At 36.5% G+C, this 19,544-nt stretch overlaps 1 protein-coding gene and 1 long non-coding RNA gene across 18 annotated transcripts; both read left to right on the top strand.

Annotated features, from left to right (window-relative positions):
* The first annotated feature begins 3,865 nt into the window (after positions 1–3,865).
* LOC110880935 lies at positions 3,866–7,393 on the top strand. Of its 17 annotated transcripts, none has more exons than XR_004862567.1 (12): positions 3,868–4,273; positions 4,797–4,867; positions 4,950–5,025; positions 5,090–5,155; positions 5,258–5,369; positions 5,457–5,677; positions 5,762–5,893; positions 6,096–6,200; positions 6,344–6,390; positions 6,492–6,567; positions 6,848–6,903; positions 7,190–7,393. It is a non-coding gene; the product is annotated as an uncharacterized LOC110880935 (long non-coding RNA). The 17 variants fall into 17 exon arrangements; XR_004862572.1 differs by having other exon boundaries at positions 6,492–6,539; positions 7,190–7,392; XR_004862591.1 differs by lacking the exon at positions 7,190–7,393 and having other exon boundaries at positions 5,258–5,351; positions 6,468–6,539; positions 6,848–6,999.
* A 2,716-nt stretch (positions 7,394–10,109) lies between these two features.
* LOC110880917 (polyubiquitin-A) lies at positions 10,110–19,163 on the top strand. The gene is made up of 4 exons (XM_022129345.2): positions 10,110–10,372; positions 11,385–12,511; positions 17,158–17,398; positions 17,700–19,163. The coding sequence occupies exons 1-4, from the start codon at positions 10,222–10,224 to the stop codon at positions 19,070–19,072; spliced, it is 2,892 nt and encodes a 963-aa protein (XP_021985037.2). The 5' UTR covers positions 10,110–10,221; the 3' UTR covers positions 19,073–19,163.
* The last annotated feature ends 381 nt before the right edge of the window (positions 19,164–19,544 follow it).

The following is a 19,544-nucleotide window of genomic DNA, read 5'->3' as shown; positions in this document are numbered from 1 at the left end:
AAAACATGTTGGCTTCTGTGCATTTTGAGAGATCCACAGTCAATTTCTGATTGTGGATGAATGTCACATCATATTTCTCTTGCAAAGCCTCATGCTTGCTTTGCAAGTCACTCCAATTCTCATTCACAGTAGTATGTTTGTCTTGCAAGTCAAACAAGCTAGCTTGTAAAGCATCATGTTTGCCTTGCAACTCAGACATACTTTTCTCAAGATCAGCACATCTAGCATGCAACCTAGCACATTCATCACAATTAACAGCAGTGGGTTCATCGACACATACCTGACTTGATGAACCGTCGACATTAGCCATAAAGGCTGAATGGAGAGAAGACGAAGAGTAAGCAGCTTGATCCACCAGAATAGATCTTCTTTGAGTTTCTGCTACAGCTTCCCCCAAGAGTTCATCAATGTCAATATCATCCGAAACATTAGATGTCTCACCCACATGATCATCACCAGAGTTGGATGATTCTTCATCAACACTCCTGCTGTATCCAGAGGAGTCTTCATCTTCAGACGATTCATCACCACTGGCAGAAGATTCTCCACCACTGGTGTGAACTAGCTCCTTCACAATCTGAGCAAAACATGCTGTTCCATCAGGAGCATCACCACCCAACTGGATTGACCAGTCACAACCTTCATCCACCTGAACTGCAAGTGCTCGGTTGGTTTGGTTGTTGACAGGCACCAATGTACGATCATTGTTTCTGTTCTGCTGGTTGCCTTGGTTCCTGAAGGGGTTTTGATTCCCGTGCTGGGCTGGCTTTGTACATTCCCGTTTAAAGTGGCCCCGTTCACCACAGTTGAAGCACTTAACAGCTTGCTTATCGAACCCATACTTGGTGTCTCGCTTACTTTCCAAGCTGGTTCTTCCAGTACTTTCCATCCAATCCTTTGCTCTTCTCACAGCACTCGCAAAGGCCCACTTGATGTCCATCAAGTCCATCTCCTCCTTATCAATCTGCCTGTAATCTTCTTGTGTCAGATTAATGTTTCCAATCTGACCTTCTATCAACCCACAGTACGCGCTCACTACAGTGTTAAGCAGCTCCATGTGTTCCTTAGCTACTTCTACACTGATTTTAGAGAAGCTTGACGTGTCGAGCTGTACTGTACTTGACTTTGATTGTTGACCTGCAGCAGATGATGTTCCTCCATAACATGCATATTGAGGTTGTTGAGCAGGAGGAGGATGAGGTGGTTGTATTGGATTTCCATACAGATCTGTGGTTGGAGGCGGCTTTACAGGAACTTGCACTGGATTGCCATACATATCCGTGCTTGTGACAAACGCCGTTTGAAGTGGAGCATGTGATCCAGCTTTTGCAGATGAAGTAGTGGAGGTGCCATAATACATCTCTGGATTCTGTGGCACTGCAACTCTCTTTGCCTTCAACGTTTCTTCCTGATCCTTGTTCTCCAGAAGCTGCACGAAATCGTTGATATTGGTAGTTCTCAACGTTCCGTTGTACTTCAAGATTTCCAGGAAGTTGTTCCATTGAGGAGGCAATGCATCGGCAAACTTCTTTACCACCTCTGTTGGAGTCGTTGTGACTTCAAAGTTGGTCAGCTCAGTAAGTAGGTGATAGAAACGGCTTGTCATATCTCCTAAGGACTCCTTATCCATACATGTGAAGCCATCAAATTCTTTCTTCAGTAGATCTCGTCGTAGTTGACGTGTGGCTTCATTACCTACTCCTCTTGTCTTCAAGGCATCCCACAGCTTCTTCGTAGTCTTGAAACTGACGAACTGATGATAAATATCCTTGCTCAGTGCTTGAGTAAGAATAGCGTATGCTTTCTTTTCTAAGTCATACGTCTTCTTTTGATCATCAGAAAGATCGGCAAATGTAGCTGTCGAAGAAGCAGCAACCTCGATAGTTTGATCGAATTCCGTAATGAACCGTAACCACAACTCTGTATTTTGACCAAGAATGTATGTATGGAAACGATCAACCCATCCTGGATATTCATGAAGATGCATCAACTTTGGAGGCCTGTTCAAACTTCCGGTTTCACTTTCGCTTAGAAGAAGACTTTGAATACTCGGAGTTTGATTTGAAACAAACGCCCATTGACCAGCTGGAGTGGCATTTGTTTGTGAGGATGTAGATACCGGAGATTCGGCCCATGATGGAGATTGACTAGTATTCATGTATTTTCCACTGTCTGGAGCCGGACTTCCCCACCAACTCGGATTCATGATAGATAAGCAAAATAAATGCTAAGTAAGAATGATCCGAAAGATACACAGCCGAAGGATCCTGGTTGAAGGATCTGAAATCACAGAAACTTGTTAGCAATAAACTGACCACAGTCGAAAGATCGATTTATTGTTCGAAGGATCAACAGTATTCGAAAGATTACTGTTGACTCTCGAACAATGACTTCGAAGGATTCAAGAGCTCGAAGGATTCCTTTTTGAAAGATCCTTATCTTTCGAGTTAACTCTTTATCTTTCGAATAACAGATCTCGAAAGATTCACCAATACGAAGGATCCTAATCTTTCGGACACTAATCTTTCGAAAAGATTCCTCTGTCGAAGGATATGTTTCAGACTTCGAAGGATGGGTCGAAGGATATAAATCTTTCGAGCCCTCCTTGATCGAAAGATATCGAAGGATGATCTTTCGATGTCGAAAGATATCTTTCGAGAGCTCTGACACAATCTGATCTTATGTGAAAGGTTGGTGAAAAGGTGACAGGGGTTGGTGAAGTTGCTTTCGGCAGAAAGGATGTTTCTGCACAACTTTCCACCAAACTTTTTGACTTTCAAAAATTATACCCAAAAAGGCAAAACCTTATCCTCAAGTTCAGTCACCGGAAACACACCGGAATACCACCGGAAAACACAAGGTTTTCTAAAAACCAATTTTTATGTTACCCAACCCAACCTGACCACTCCCGGTTAGTTTAGACACGTTTTTACTCAAAGAAAATGCAAGAAACTTAGTAAAAACAGGTGCAAAACCAGGTGTTTCAACACACCACAACTTGTAAAAACCCGGTTTTAAACAAGGTTAAGAGCCTTAGCTCTGATACCACTTGTAGGTCCCTGTTTCGCGGAGGATTACGAACCTAAACCTTGTTATACAAACCTACTAGCGAGTGCGGAATCCAAGCTAGCAAGCAAACCGAGTTAGTAGCAAGTAGAGAAACAAACACACAAAGATTCACCGATTAACACTAGTCGTATTAATGCAAATGAAGGTTCGGTTACAAGCTCAATGTTTACAGAAGTGTTCTATAAACTCTCTAAGTGTGTGTGTGAGTTCTGGGCAGAATGCTCTCTAAGCTTCTATCTCTCGGGTGTGTGAAAATGGCAGAACTCACTAACACTCAACACATGCATGGGTATATATACCCAGCTCAGCAGGTCTGCTCGAAGGATTCGACAGATGGTCCGAAGGATCATCTGTCGACCACATGTTACACGAAAGATCAGCATGGACCTCGAAGGATCATCCTTCGAGGTCTAATGGTCGAACCATGGTCGAACCATATCTTTCGATCACCTCGAAGGATCAGGTGTATCCTTCGAGGCTATCCTTCGATCAGAACATCTTTCAACTGTTGTCCAAGTCAAACCGGAGGATGGTTGACTTGGTCAACTTACAATACAAATCAGGACATCGTTTATATCAGACCGAATACAGACAAAGTACAGACACAAGTGCACCAACACTTTTAATTTCAATATAAATCATGTACAAATAATTGAATAGTGACTAATCTATATTATTATAAAAAGGAGAAGTGATGTACAAAAAGGTAATTTTGTTATAGGTACAAATTTTGAAGCAATGTATACAAAGAACCCAAAGCCTTTTGAGAGGGACATTTTAAGACGTTGTGGGGGTAAATACGAGAATTCCTCCTAGAGAATCCCAACTGTCGGCTTATGACGGGGAGCAGAACTGATCGGCCGTGAATGAATGTTTTAAAAGAGAGAGAGAGTGTGTTTATGGCAGAGCGTTAGAGAGAGAGAGGGAGAATGCAGGAGAAAAGGCCGACCCGGTCAATCAACTGCGGTCTCCCACGCTTCACTTCACTTGGTCGGAGAACGAACACGCCTACACCCCGCTCCGCCAATCATCCCCCTTCTGATCTTCTCTTTTCTCGTGATATTATTGTTTCTATATACTTTCAGATTCATAATTAGGGTTTTTTTTTACTTTTGTAAACTATAGGAATTCATGATGGCTTCGAAACGGATCTTGAAAGAACTCAAGGATCTCCGGAAGGATCCTCCTACCTCTTGCAGTGCAGGTATTGTTTTGATTTTCATCTGTTAGATTCTGATTTTATTTTTTTAAAATTTTAGGGTTTTGTTTTTGATCTGTTATTTTCCAGGGTTATAAGTTGTTTTGTTTGTGAGTTTATGTTTTGTGGTTGAAAAGTCAGGATTGGTGGCTTGATGTTTAGGTAAATAAGTTTGTTAATCATAATTGAGAATTATCAAAGGTTTTGGTTCAAATATGAGGTTTTTGGTGGACTATTATTAGTTTGTAGATGAGATATTGTTATTGATTATTATGGTTAGGGTTTATAGCTATGAGAATTGTGTATATATTGGTTTATCTGAGCACCGCTGCACCGACAACGGTGTAGAAATAACTTTCGAGGTAATAGTTTTCATCACCCAACTAAAATTTGGGGACTTTCTTGATGACAACTAAAATTTGGTGACTTGATCTCAACGTTGCTTTGTTGCATGAAACATTTATCTAACAATTAAAAATATTCAGATTTGAGTAGCTTATGATTCATAAAGTTAAAAACATTTACCCAGGTTTCTTTCTATCGGGCTGAAGGCCTGCTTGGTTCATAAAGTTCAGAGAATGTATTCGAATTCATCCACAGGTCAGGTTACTTTCTCTGTAGGTCAAAATCGCTTCTGTATGTTATGTGTATCCTCACTCACTGTGTTTCACGTTTGATTTAGAGCTTTGTGATGGACCAATTAACGCCTTTACAGTAACGTGTACTGTAACCATGGGTTCATTTATGTAACCTCACAGGTCGGTTAGTTTAGTACTTTTTCTTATTTCATTTCATCTTCTGACATGTTGAATGCGTGAATAGGGTACGTTGGAGATCTGTCTACTTCTATCTTTTTTAGCATATGACAATTATTGGCCAGTACAAAAGGTCATTTGTTTTGACGTATAGTTTTATTGTTTTGCTCTCAAGTCAAACGACTTGTTTGACCTTTGACGTACAAGCTGTTAAAATTCATTTGTGCTTGGACAGATCCCCTTGAAGGCCACTCGGCATCAAGTAACATACTTTGCTGAGAAGAACCTATACCCACTTATAGTTTCTGTTCCTGCGAGTAGATTCTTTGGTTGACCATTAATATAATGTGTTCTATTTCAAACATTCATAATTACATTATGACAAATATTAATAGTATAAAAGATGAACCAGTTTTCATATTGGCTCTTTGCAGGTCTCAAAGCCTATAAATCAAGTGCTATCAACTCTGGTTGATCAAGAATCTGGCCACCAAATTGAGCATGATAATTTAAATCTTGATGGTACTTAATACTGTTGAAGAATTCGAGGTTAGAATTTTGGAACCAGAGAGTTCTGGTGGGCCATGGCAAATAAAAGGAACTATTCACATACAAACTTCTGAGCCTGCGTTAACTGTCAGTGGTTACATTATCTGTAAGTTTCTTTCATTTCAGTCATTATTTATATGTATTTATTGTACTTATTATTGTTGTTTTTAATTGTTTTGGAATGAGGTAGAATACAACAACAAGAGAGAATGAAACTCTGTTGGCAATTGGGACTGCCTATGTGCAAGGGGAAGATGTAGCTGCAAGAGGACGTGTTCTTTTGTTCTCAGTTGAAAATAGCACTGAGAATTCACCGGCAAAGGTAACTTGATTATTGTTATCTTATTTTAGGATTTAATATTATTTTCAGTGGCCGAGTTTCATGTGGGGGCACATGTGACTAAATTTCTCCGGTTACAGATGCTTCCAGCTTCTTCTGCTGGTTCTGATAAAACAAACCATTTCGCCCTTGTATTTGGAACCCTAGATGGCAGCATTAGTCAATGGTTGATGTTGATTTTCAGGCAAAGTGCTCATTGTGGTGGCTCAATGGTGATTCCAACAAGGCCGTGGGCGGCTGGAGCTTTTTGTTGCTGTTGTTGAAGCCTCCTTTAGTTCCTGGATTAGGGGTATGTTTTAGATGCTATTTTCAACAAAGATTGTTTAAGGTTTTCATATTGTTTGTATAAATTATATAATAAACATACTCCTTTTATATGACAAGAATGCACTATGTTAATGGTTATAGTCTTTGTTTCAATTTGTGTTGTAGGGGAAAAGTAAGGAGCTAGGATAATGATGTAAACTGTACTGTATATGGTGATAATTTGGTCAACTTTGTTTTCATATTTTGCACCTACACATATTTTTCTCATTGATGTTCTCATGTTTCCTAGGCTTACTTTCTTACGTCTGTGCAGTGCCCCGATTTGAGAGGAGATCGGGTTTCTACTCCCTTAACTGACCAGGTACATGCGTTTATAGTGCTCAGTATTGGTGAGTTCTTTAACTTTTGCATTGGCTCATTTCAATATGCAGAGAATGTTACGACTTGTGTTTCTTGGGATGGTAATGGGCACGGTTTATGCGTAGTCAAGAAACTTACCGTATTGATACGTAGTTCTTTAACTTTTACACAGCCTTTGGAATGCCTTTGTGATCATAGATCTTATGACGTAGTTTTTTCCTTACGTCTCATTTTGCCAATTTATTTTTCTACTTTTGTACAAAAATAATGTTTGGGATTAATAATTGATACGTTTTTTTTTTATTTCAGTACAGAGGATAAGATCATCGTCTTGTAGCATTAGAACTAAACCAGATTGTCTCTAGGTTAGTTTGATATAAAAATATTGTCATTTGTTTATGGATCACAATGTAAATTTCCTGCACTATTTCTCAGCTTAATAGTAAAACTATTTATTAATATTACTTAAAAGTTAATTAGTTTTACTGATTTGTTGCCTACACTAGAATCTTGAATTTGTCTTTTAGCAAGAGAGTGTTTATTTTTTGTTTTTGAAGGCTCGCATAAACTTAGCACAATGGTTCAACAACCTTTGAAGTCAAACATTTTACCTGTAAAGCCCTTTTTTATTGATAAATTTAGCAATTGCAGTAGCAAAATGAGTTTTGGAGGAAAATGGTTCAAGTTCAACTTAAAGTGGACGAGTCTTTCATATCTACCCGTGAAACCGAACTTTGATTCAAGACATGACAATCCATGAAACGAATGAAGTTTGGTTTGTTTTTGTAACTTTTTTGTCCCACATTGCAGAACTGAAGGCTCATCTTCCCTTTCATGTGCCACTATCAATTCTTTGTCTATACTCAATTGTTATATTAGTTGTGTTAACAAATTGGTTTAAAAAATAAACTGTGTGAACTCATTGGGCAACGTGCGGTAAATACCCGCGGCAATGCGCGGGCCTTCCCACTAGTTAAGAAAAATGATAAAATATTAAATGGTGAAGAATAAGCATCCTCAAATATTCAGGTAATACAGTGTATTGTGAATGTTTTTTTTCTTTAATATAAAGCAATTCAATTTAAAATACTTCAAGTTTTATTCTCAATTAAAATATATTTAATCCTTCAAATTTAAACTTCTTACTAATAAAGTCCCTTAAACTTGAAAATTGTCCAGGTCTCAACTCTCAAGTTTGAAATGGCACCCAATCTGATAAGAAACGTAACCGATAATCAACTATATTAAAAATTTATTAGTTACTAACACAGGATGAAAATCTCCCTTTTTGTGTTGCTCGGTTAAAGAATCATCCAATATCTGTTGTTTCTTATCAAGATTATGTGTGTGTATATGTATGTGGTATATAAGAAATGGATATTGAAATCCTTACCTTGAATCAAGATGAATAACATGATATCGTTTGGCACTGTACTTCTATGATAGGGACTCTCGGTTGTTCCTTATATTTCTTCTCTTGCAACACTTTCCTAACCCCATTATTCTTCTAAATAATGGTGAGAGATGTGATGAACATAGAACTTAAAAACATAGAAAAATAGCAAGTCGTGCTGATAACGTGTTGTAAAACAACGGCTTACTAGCGACTAGTATATGAATATGAACATAATCAAAGGAACACATAGAGAAAGATAGAATAAAGAACTATTATTCATTGAGATGTACATCATTTACAAATGCCAATATATATAGGCACTATGACATTAATACATACATAAATGATATGGGAGTTGGTAATGTGGATGGTCACTAGTAAATAATATATTCATAACAAATATATCTTTAAAAACCCCTTTTATTGCAAGGGTTGAATAAATATAATTTTATATATTAAATAATAAAAATATAAGAACCATATTGTACGGGTTGAATAAATATAATTTTATATACCAAATAAAAAAGTTATATCTTTAAAATCGCTTGTTTTACACGAGTTGAATAAATGTAATATTGTTTACCAAATAAAAAAATAATACATCTTTAAGAAACCTCATTTATTACATGGGTTAATTAAATGTAATTTTATATACAAATAATAAAAAAACACATCTTTAAAAATATGTGTATTACACGAGTTGAATAAATGTAATTTCCGTTACTAAATAATAAAAAATATATATCCTTAAAAAAACCCCGTGTATTGTACAAATTGAATAAATCTAATTTTATATATCAAATAATAAAAAATTATATCTTAAAAAACCTCATCCATTACACGGGTCGAATAAATGTAATTTTGTATAGTAAATAATAAAAAAAGGTATATCTATAAAAAACCACGTGTATTACACGGGTTTAATAAATCTAATTTTATATACCAATAATAAAAAAATCATATCTTTCAATATACTAATGGATAATACGCTATACGCGATGGATATGGTGATTGTGAATGGTATTCAAAATTTAAAGTAGGATGAAATTTAACCTTTTATTTAAAACTTGTAAATGTAACGAAGTCTCAATAAATTTAACCATTTATTTAAAACTTGTAAATGTAGAAATGATAAATAATATTAGTTAATTTTATTTTAAGTTTCGTAAAATCTATTTGATATCAAACTAAACAAAACGTCCAAATATATAGTTAATATCAAGAGTAAATTATGATTTTTGCCCCTGTGTTGATATCACTTTTACCCTTTTAGCAAAAAAAAAAAAAAGACGAATATTTTAACATCTGAGCCCACACCGTCTTTTTTTCTAACCCTTTTGACCCCTACCAAAAGGGTTAGAAAAAAGACGTTGGGGTCCAAAAGGGTTAGAAACGTTGAAGGCTCAGATGTTAAAAAATTTCTTTTTGGGTTAAAAGGGTAAAAGTGATATAACCACATGGGCTAAAATCGTAATTTACTCTAATATCAAATTAGATAACTTAGTTTGAATTTGAAGTAAATAAATAAATATAAAAGTAATAATTAAACTAAATAATATTTAGTAGGAGGATTATCTATAATTAATTAAAAGAGATTAAATTAAATTATAATTATAATTATCCATTAGACATGGCCTATATGATGACAAGTGTCCTCAAAGTGGTTCATTTTATTATAGGTATAGATGAAACTTACGGTAACCTAGAGCATGGGACAAAGCTCTTCTGAAAGGATATCAACAAGATATTGTTGAAACAATGTGAACAACTTATCGGGGCTTGTATCAAGAATCAAGGGACAAATTTGATACCCGATTGAATATTTATCCGCTAGAAATTGTTGAAACAGTGTGAACAACGTCAGTGGGAACCACTAATCCCGCTACCTAACAGAAAAAAGTTACCTCACTAAGTTTTATAGCAAAATGTTAAATTTGAATTTGATTTATGAAGTGAAAACATCCCCCTTTCCGAACGGAACTTCAATCAAAGCAAAACTCGTAGGTATACCTGATACCCGATGAATATTTACCCCCTAGAAATCCGACGAGTTTTCAAACAGATTTGGGACAAGTTTATCTAATCGGGTTTGAGTTTAAGATTACCTAAACCTGTCCCTAACCCGACCCATTGCCATTCGTGTTCCCCAACTTTACTTCACTATAGGGTGCAAGTTTTATAGCAAAATGTACAACCATGTTCAATTCAAACTTTGATAGTCTTTCCCCTTTCCAAACGGAGCAAAACCCTCATAATTTTAGCTCACTCTCTCTGAAACCAGAGAGAAATGGTGGATGCTTCAAGGCAACGGAACGGCGACGGAGACCATAGGTCTGGCAATCTGAAGAGAAAAGGCTGCAATTTCATGGATTTATTCAACGGTGAATGTGACGTTGAGGAGAACGGGTCTTCTAGCGACGTTGAGTTCCCGATAAAGCGTAAGCATTCTTCCGATCATCGTCATTCCTTGTATATCTGCTGAATTTTGTTCATATAGGGCTAATTGTATGTAAGATTTGATATGTTCTCTATGTTTTTAACAACTGGCTATATAAATAGTATCCGTCTTCCGATCATCGTCATTGTTGCTAAATTTTGTTGTTTTAGGGCTACTTATATGTGAGATTTATCAAATATTTGACGATATGGCGAGGTAAACGCTAACGATTCTTCCGCTAATAAGTTGTTGTTTTAGGGCTATTTCTCGAGCTGGTGGCATTGTTTCTGCTCCTGTCTGATTTGGTGGTTGGTTTTTTCGTTGTTTATTTTTGACATACTGTGATCCCTTTTAAGTTGTTTTTGTGTGTCAAGTAGAGGAATTATAAGGCAACTGGGCAAGTTGTGTGTTGTAGAGGAATAAACAATGGCTAGATAAACCTCAAGGATCTTTCTTTCATCGTCTTTATTTGCGTATGTTATTTTATATGTGTGAACTGGTAGATTCTTGATGTGTTTCACGATGATGAGTAAAACGTTAACGATTTTTCCGATCATCGTCATTTTTGCTAAATCATGTTGTTTTAGAGCTAATTATATGTGATTTGTTAGATTTTTGACGTTTTTAATGATGACAATATAAACGGTAACGATTCTTTTGAGTTTAGTCGTTGTCTGCATATCTGCAATATTTTTTGTTTTAGGCCTAATCCATTTTGCATGCCGATTAACTGAACTCATAACTAGAATCCATAAACTATATTCTAAATCCATCATGCATGATGATTGACTATGCATATAAATACGACCCAGATACTAAATATAAGAGTAAACTCTGTTGTCTTTGATTACATCTCTATTTACTGGCTGTCTATCTTTGTTGTGCCTTTAAGTTGCATTTGATATATGTAATGTTTTGTGATGCAATCCATGTTAATTTTGAATTCAACAAGTAATGATCTGACTTCAAACAAGTAATAATCTTTGTTTTTCCTTGTTCACATATATTATTAGTCAAGTTACCCACCGGAAAGATCATATACTTTACAGTCAAAGACTCGGACTCCATTGGCAGCATCAAACTCGGGATCCAGACTCAGGAACGTATTCCATTTCACCAGCAGGAACTGATCTTTAAGGGAATGGTTGTCGAGGACATCAATACTCTTGCCGACATGCGTATCAAGAAGGATTCCACCCTCACACTTGCGCGCAAATCAGGTGCTTTCATGAATATATCCATCAAGAACTTCGAAGGAAGGATAATTTGCTTTCTTGAAACCAAGCCCACCGACACCATTGCCTTCGTGAAAGAAAAGATCAAAATGAAGCAAGGTATATCTGTTGATGAGCAGGTGCTGATCTTCAACAAAATGGTTCTCGGCGACAGCGGCACCCTTTTCGACTTCCACATCAACTGTAAATCGACCCTCACACTGATACCAAAGTCAAGGGGATTCATGAAGATTTTCATCAAGACCCTCACCGGAAAGATCGTTACTCTCGAAGTCAAACCCTCATACTCCATCGGCAACATAAAAGCCAAGATACAGGATGAGGTGCATATTCCGCCTGATGCTCAAGAGTTGATCTTCAACGAAATGGTTCTCCGTGACATCAACACCCTTGCTGACTATAACATCAAAGCGGAATCCACACTCACACTAACGCGTTTATCAAGTGGATTCATGCAGATATTGATCAAGCCCCTCACTGGAATTGCCTTTACTCTGGACGTCAAACCCTCTGACACCATATACAGCATAAAAGCCAAGATCCATGATGAGATGCCTACTCATAACATAAACATTCCATGTGACGAGCGAGAGTTGATCTTCAACGAAATGGTTCTCTACAACAATGATACCCTTGCTGACTATAACATCAAAAGGGAATCCACACTCACACTTGTGGCTATATCAAGGGGAGTCATGGAAGTATTCGTAAATCTCTCCACAGGAAAGACTATTGCTCTAGAAGTCAAACCCTCAGACACCATCCACAATGTGAAAGCCAAGATCTTTGGTAAGGAAACTCAACTTCCACGCCATCTGAGACTGAGCTATAACGGAAAGTTTCTCGAGGATGGCCCTACCCTTGCTGACTACCACATCCGCAAGGAATCAAACGTCCTTTTTTTTATATGAAGATGAAGGTATTAATTAGATTAGACCCTTATATCTTATGATCCTATATCATTACTATATTATTAGAATTTAGAAGATGACGCCTTGTGCCTTTTGATGTAGGCCTCTTTTGTAAACTTGTCTACCTATTAGAATTAAACTTGTCTATATTATTGTATGAGTCTGTTGGTGGCCGATTATATACTTGCTTACCAACTAAAAGAAATTACCTTTACCTCAATCAAGTTATGTTCACTTTTTACATTTAGTTTGGTAAGACATCATTAACGACGTAGTTAGTCACCCGTCAAAACAATATCAACAATAGTAAATTACACATTTAGAAACTCTTAAGATAGAACTACTAATTGTATGTATACAACTTGATATGATAGTTACAGATGTACCTAATTCTTACCCATATTGGGTTCTCAAGTTAATTGGGTTTGTATTGAGATACGCCATGCCAAATAAAACCTATACAATTCTATAATAGTTTCATAATAGTAGTCTTGTGGCAATCATATTACAGGATCAATGGTAGTCTTGCTCACATGTCTTGGTATTAACGGTCATTGTAAGTAATGCCAGTCTGAGAATCACGTTGTCATGTTCACAAATCCTTGTGTTTAGGGCCAATTGTGTGAATGTGAATCGAATACTCAACGCCCCTCTTCGTGAATACATAATTCTCAAGTAACAAGTAACAACACTTCAAGGTTGATCATTAGCTACCACACAGTCTTACTACTTAGATACTAACACACATTGGTTGTGACAAATTGGTCATGTTACACAAAAGAAGGTACTCTAATAAAGTTAATACAAGTAATGTTGATACATACAATTGGTGTATACCCCATTTGAAAGATACTTTATCTACTCTCGTTTGTAAGAATGAGGTTTAAATATAATAGCTCGTGTCCAAATGACCTTATAACATAACATGCTTTTTATAGGCAAAATGTGCACAAAATGGCCTTATAACATTCTATTGCGTTTTATTACCTTATATTCTCGTCTTTTTGTTTATTATTATTAAATATGCATTGTATAATGTAAAATAATTAAAATAAATGCACTAACAAAAATTTTAAAGATGGATATTAGATTCATGTATCGGGTATAGCCGGATATAATCGGTTCTGTTTCTTGTCCGGTTTCGGGTATGAATCAGGTATGATCAGATCTGGTTCCGGTTCTAGATATTGAGAACAAAATGCATACCCTATCTATATCCTACGGGTAGGGTCGGTTCCGATTTCGGGTATAGAATACTCGGGTATTAAAAAAACCGGTTCCGGGTACGGTTTTTTTGTGCACCTCTACCTGCTCATGTGTCACGTATATATCGAGCAAAAGCTCCTGCATGGAAGAAGTTCTTTAACCATACATCACCATGACAAACGAATTATAAAACCAGTACCAAAGGACGGGCTCAACTTATACCAACTAGGGTTGTAAACGAAAGTGCCTTTTTTTTTTGTTGCTATATAACACTTAGATTTGATTTTGTGTTTTCTTTAATGGTTCAATGAAAGTGAATTATATGTAGTATCGTAGTTATTATTTTTTTTTTCGTTAAATGAGCATATTGGTATTTAAAAACTATGGCTTAGAATTATGTTATACTTTTAGGTAATAATAATCTGTATACAAATTAGAGGGGAAATCGTGTGGTGAGGTAGAGAACGCAACAATTAAGTTGATGAGGGTTGTGCTCGACTCTCATAAATCGCTTAGTTTAAATTCAAACCGAGCTGGCTAAACTTGAGCTCAAATTCAAGCCACTTGGAGGCTTGAGCTTAACTCGAATAAAATTCGAGTCAGCTCAGCTCGAAGTGATGTAGCTTGATTCGGTTTTGAGCCATAGCCATAACCAAATGATTTGTGTAAATGCGTATGTTATTTTAGAACCACACACTAACGACAAGTGTACCGGTCGTGAAATAGTAAAGCAAGCAAGACCGAGTATCGAAACTAGAGACTAGATGTGACAAACTCTAAAACTCAATATAAACCGAATAACATTTAATTTTGAGTTTTTAATTGTTTATCTTAATTAACTAATTACCTAAATTATACTAATGAGAATCAAGGGGCTGTTTGTTTACCTCTTAATCAAGGCAAGAACCGCTAATCACATGCATGACTTCTACGTACGGTTGACAATTACCAAGTTTTTCTGATTTTAAACCGCCTACCATCTCGTTAGAGAGGACAAATTCTATAGTAATTAGACAAGATGAATGTGACCAACACACAAAACCCTAAGAAAAGATCTTAAGACATGCATGACTAAATGGTTCAGACCTCTTACTGGTTCAGCACTTAATGGTTCAGACTGTTTGTTTCACGAGCAGATGTCTGAATGGTTCAAACATTTGCCTCTGAATGGTTAAGATTTATACAGAGTCTGCATGGTTAAGACCTCTAATCTGAATTGGTCAGACATTTGGCTCCGAACGGTTAAGCATTATACAAGCTCTTAATGGTTCAGACCTCTTACTGATTCAGCATTAATGTCTATCGTCTCCGCCAATCCAGTTCGTAGCAGAAACATAAGAAGTTTAGTCCTTATATTGTAATATTAGATAGTAAAGGGCAAGGTGACATTATTGTAAATAAGGAGAACCTCCTTATATCCTTGGCCTATAAATAGGAACCTAAGGTGTTAGGTTTAGAACTTTTGCAACTTTTGCTCATTTGAAGCTTTGGAGAGCTAGGATCTAGAGAGAGAAAGTCTAGAGAGAGAAAGTGTTCTCCACGTGATTCAGGTGCTGTACAATTTCAGATCTGTCAATAGAATCACTGTGATATTACGTCTCGTGTGTTCGATCACGTTCGTGTACGGATTCCGCACGTCACACGTTAGTTCAGACATCTTACTGATTCAGCACTTAACCATTCAAATGTTGCCAAACAGCCCCTTATATTATGATTTGTTTGGTTACATAAATTTTGTTAAGTTAATTACTAACTGAATAGTCATAAAAATGAGCTTCTTATCTTTAATGTTTATATTATTTAGATATATTTAAAATTTGGGTTTTAAATCTATAACAACGAAAATTCAAACACTGTGTGACACGCATTTAATTTAATTAAGATAAAATGACATTTTGTATATGGTTTCAATATCTTTTATGAACTTTTTTACCAGTTATCTCTATTTTCTGTGATACTTTAACCTAACTTCTTTTATTCTCAACATCAAATACTTAAAAGGCTTTATTTTTACTAATAAATCATCACCCCATTCTTAGGCCAGGAGGTGTGCTATACCGCCTCTGGCCACCTCAGCCTCGTTAGCGCCCTTTGACGCCCCTATCCCATTTCCCAGGCGCCATAGGAGGGGGAGGGGGCGCTATTGACACTTCGACAGCACACTAACGAGCGCCAACGGCTTGAATTTTTGTGGCCCCCATCACTTTACCTTTGATAAGGTAACATTTTAAAAAAAGTTAACTTTTAATTTTAAAATTTCACACTATATATATCCTACCTATTTTACTTAAATCATATCTATTCTCCATCTATTCTATAAACTTTATCATACTGACACAATGTTTCCCAACAATCAAAACGCGTAGGACCCCAAAAAATTGGGAAAGATATGAAGTTTCTCGAGAAAGACTTTTCCAACCTACCGGAAGAGGAGCAAGTCAATTTAGAGGCTAGTAAGTAAAAAATCCGAGCAAAATATATGTAGTTTTTTAGTAGGCCAACCTACCGGAAGAGGAGCAAGTCAATTTAGAGGCTAGTAAGTAAAAAATCCGAGCAAAATATATGTAGTTTTTTAGTAGGGTTTTATTTTTATTTTTAAATATGTTGTTTTTTTAAGTAACTTTGTAGTTTTTATTTTATTTTTAAGTAGTTTGTAATCTTTAATTTATTTTATTGAAATTATGTTTTTTTTTAATTTTGTTTTAAATAAAAATGGTATATAATCTAAAAAATATAAAATATAATAAAAAGAAAATAATTAGATAATCATGATAGAGGTTTTAAACCATTGCATGCAAGTTAAAGAAAGGTCTTTCAAGCCCCATGTAAAGTGACGCCTACATAACGCTAACATGGCATAATAAACGGCGTAGGGTTTTAAACCACACAACCAGCCTTACTATGAATTAAAGGTTAGATAGATAAAGCTAAATACAAGATTTAAAAGCACTGGAAAACATTCTTAAACTAAAAAACAAATACTGTTCGAAAAAAAAACTAAAAAAACAAATACCCAAGTCTGAATACAAATCAACTAAAAAGTAAAAAAAAAAAATATTAGAGTTAATTACTGTTTTCGTCTTTGTGGTTTGTCAAAAATCACTATTTCAGTCTATTAATTTAAAAATTGCAATTTCAGTCTCTGTAGTTTCACTTTCGTAACCATTTCAGTCCACCTCGTACTATTTCAGACACTGTACTAACAAAATAAATGGATTGAAATGGTTTATGAAAGTGAAACCACAGGGACTGAAATGGTTACGGAAGTGAAACCACAGGGACTGAAATCATAACTTTTAAACTAATGTACTGAAATAGTGATTTTTAACAAATTCAGAGAGAGGAAAATAGTAATTAATTCAAAATATTATTACTCAAAGTGGTGCATAAACCCCCTCTCTCTCTCTCTGTAAAATCATCGGAAAAGCATATGAAAAATGGCGGAAGAGGGCAAAGGAACGGCTGACGGTTCTTCGTCGAAGAAACGGAACGGCGAAGGAGACGATAGGCCCGGTAACCGGAAGAAACCGAACAGTGAAGTTGAATTCGTTGAAGTGGAGGAGAGCGGGTCTAGTGACGAAGATGTTGAAGTGGAGGAGAGCGGGTCTAGTGACGAAGATGCTGAAGTGGAGGAGAGCGAAGATGACGTTTTTAACTATGACATGGAGGAAAACAGTAAGGATTCTTCTTCTGAGCATCGTCATTGTTCGTATATTATTATTTGCTACTTTTATTGATATTCAAAGAAAAAGTTTTGTACAACCTAAGGGTTGCATATTGTTGTTTTAGGGCCTAATCTGTAAGTTATTATATTTTGGGGTTTATTTTAGTTACGGAAAATATTTTTGGATATGGATTTCTAAGGGCTGCATTTTGTTGTTTTAGGGCTAATTTGTCTATCATCTGTGTAGCTCATTTCTCTAGCTCTTTGTTGGTTCTTGTGTGTTTGCATTTGAATCTGTTTTTCGTTCTACAGGTATATTAGTGAAGACCACAACCGGTAAGATGATCTCTCTTGAAGTCAAGGGCTTAGACACCATCGGCAACATAAAAGTCATGATTCAATATAAGGAACACATTCCCTTTGCACAGCAGGAACTGGTCTTTGACAAAATGGTTCTTGAGGACGCCGATACCCTTGCCAACTTGCGCATCAAGAAAGGATCCACGTTCACACTTATGGGTAAAACAAATGGATCCTTTAATATAAAGATCACAAACCTCAAGCGAAAGATCGTCCGTTTACTTGAAGTCAAATCCTCGGACACGATTGGTAACGTGAAAGCCAAGATGTGCTGTTTTGGGCACGTGCTGATGTTCAATGATATTGTCCTGGAAGATAGCTGTACCCTTGCTGACGTCCACATCATTAGCGGATCCACCCTCACACATATAAGAAAATCACCGGGATTCGTCAAAGTATCTGTCATTATCCTCTCCGAAAAAACTCTCTCTTTGATGGTCAAACGCACATACACCATCGCCCAAGTGAAATTGGAGATCGAGCGTGAAGAACAAATTCCATTTGACGAGCAGGCGTTGATCTTCAACCATATGGTTATTGAGGACAGTTGTACCCTTTTCGACTTACACATCAACATGAATTCGACCCTCGTACTAAGGCGCAAATCAAGGGTGTTCATGAAGATATTCATCAAAACCCACACCGGAGAGACCGTTCATCTAGAAGTCAAACCATCAGACACCATTTGCAATGTAAAAGCAAAGATCCAGGATCGGTTACATGTTCCCTGTGATGAACAGGCATTGATTTTTGAGGACATGGTTCTTGACAACACCAAAACCCTTGCTGACTTTCACATCAAGCAACAATCCACACTCGCACTTATGCGTACATCAAGGGATTTCATGAAAATATTCATCAAATCCCTAACCAGAGAGCCAGAGGACGTTACTCTAGAAGTCAAACCCTCATACACCATTGGCAACATAAAAGCTGAGATCCAGGATAAGATAAATATTCCATGTGACGAGCAGGCATTGATTTTCGGCGATGTGGTTCTTGAGAACATTGGTACCCTTGCCGACTTTCACATCAACAACGAATCCACACTCGAACTTATGCGTGTATCAAGCGGATCTATGCGTATATTCATCAAGATGATCATCACTGGAAAGAGAATTACTCTGGATGTCAAACCCTCGGACACCATCCAGAATCTGAAATCCAAGATCCATGATAAGGAAGGAACTCCCCCATGCATGCAGAGACTTATCTTTGCAGGAAATCAACTGGAGGATAGTCCTACCCTTGCCGATTACCACATCTCAAAGCTATCAACCGTTCTTCTTAGTATAACTTATGAGAATACGTGTGGTTTGATGTAGTTCGCTTTTTAAACATGTTGTCTACATGTGTTTGAATTCGTTGGATTATTACTCGTTTGTTTTCCTAATTTATCTAAAACTATTAAATCTATCCGCTGAACTTGTAACAACATTTTATTGAATGAAGTACATACAAAGCTAATTTTAGTTGTAACGTGTAACAGAGTATCATTTAGATACGATGCTCGAAATATTTTTAGAGATAATCAGGTACATAAATCATTATAGTAGAACCAAACATGGTGTTGAACATTAAACTAGAAACCACGTTTAACTTGCTTGTTTGCGTTCTGTTTGCACACACCGGGCAAAATCACAATAGGTCCGAAGGCAAATGCAAGACTCAAGTTCACGATGGCCAGAATAATGATCCCAAGCCTACTAAAGACTGCTAAAAAAATTAAAATACCGGAATGGCTCTGTGTTCCTCTTTAAACCAACATAAGAAAATGTCAAAACAAGTAATTAGCAT

The sequence above is a fragment of the Helianthus annuus genome, chromosome 1, assembly GCF_002127325.2.
Source record: "Helianthus annuus cultivar XRQ/B chromosome 1, HanXRQr2.0-SUNRISE, whole genome shotgun sequence".
NCBI classification, from domain to species: Eukaryota; Viridiplantae; Streptophyta; class Magnoliopsida; order Asterales; family Asteraceae; genus Helianthus; species Helianthus annuus.
The sequence above is the reverse complement of the archived record's forward strand: the minus strand, read 5'-3'. Positions and strand labels throughout refer to the sequence as shown.

Bases quoted from the DNA above. Each gene is read 5' to 3' on its own strand.
- LOC110880917 (XM_022129345.2), top strand. From the start codon at position 10,222: ATGGTGGATGCTTCAAGGCAACGGAACGGCGACGGAGACCATAGGTCT. The intron at 10,373-11,384 runs GTAAGCATTCTT...ATATATTATTAG, and splicing joins CGTTGAGTTCCCGATAAAGC to TCAAGTTACCCACCGGAAAG. The intron at 17,399-17,699 runs GTAAGGATTCTT...TTCGTTCTACAG, and splicing joins CTATGACATGGAGGAAAACA to GTATATTAGTGAAGACCACA.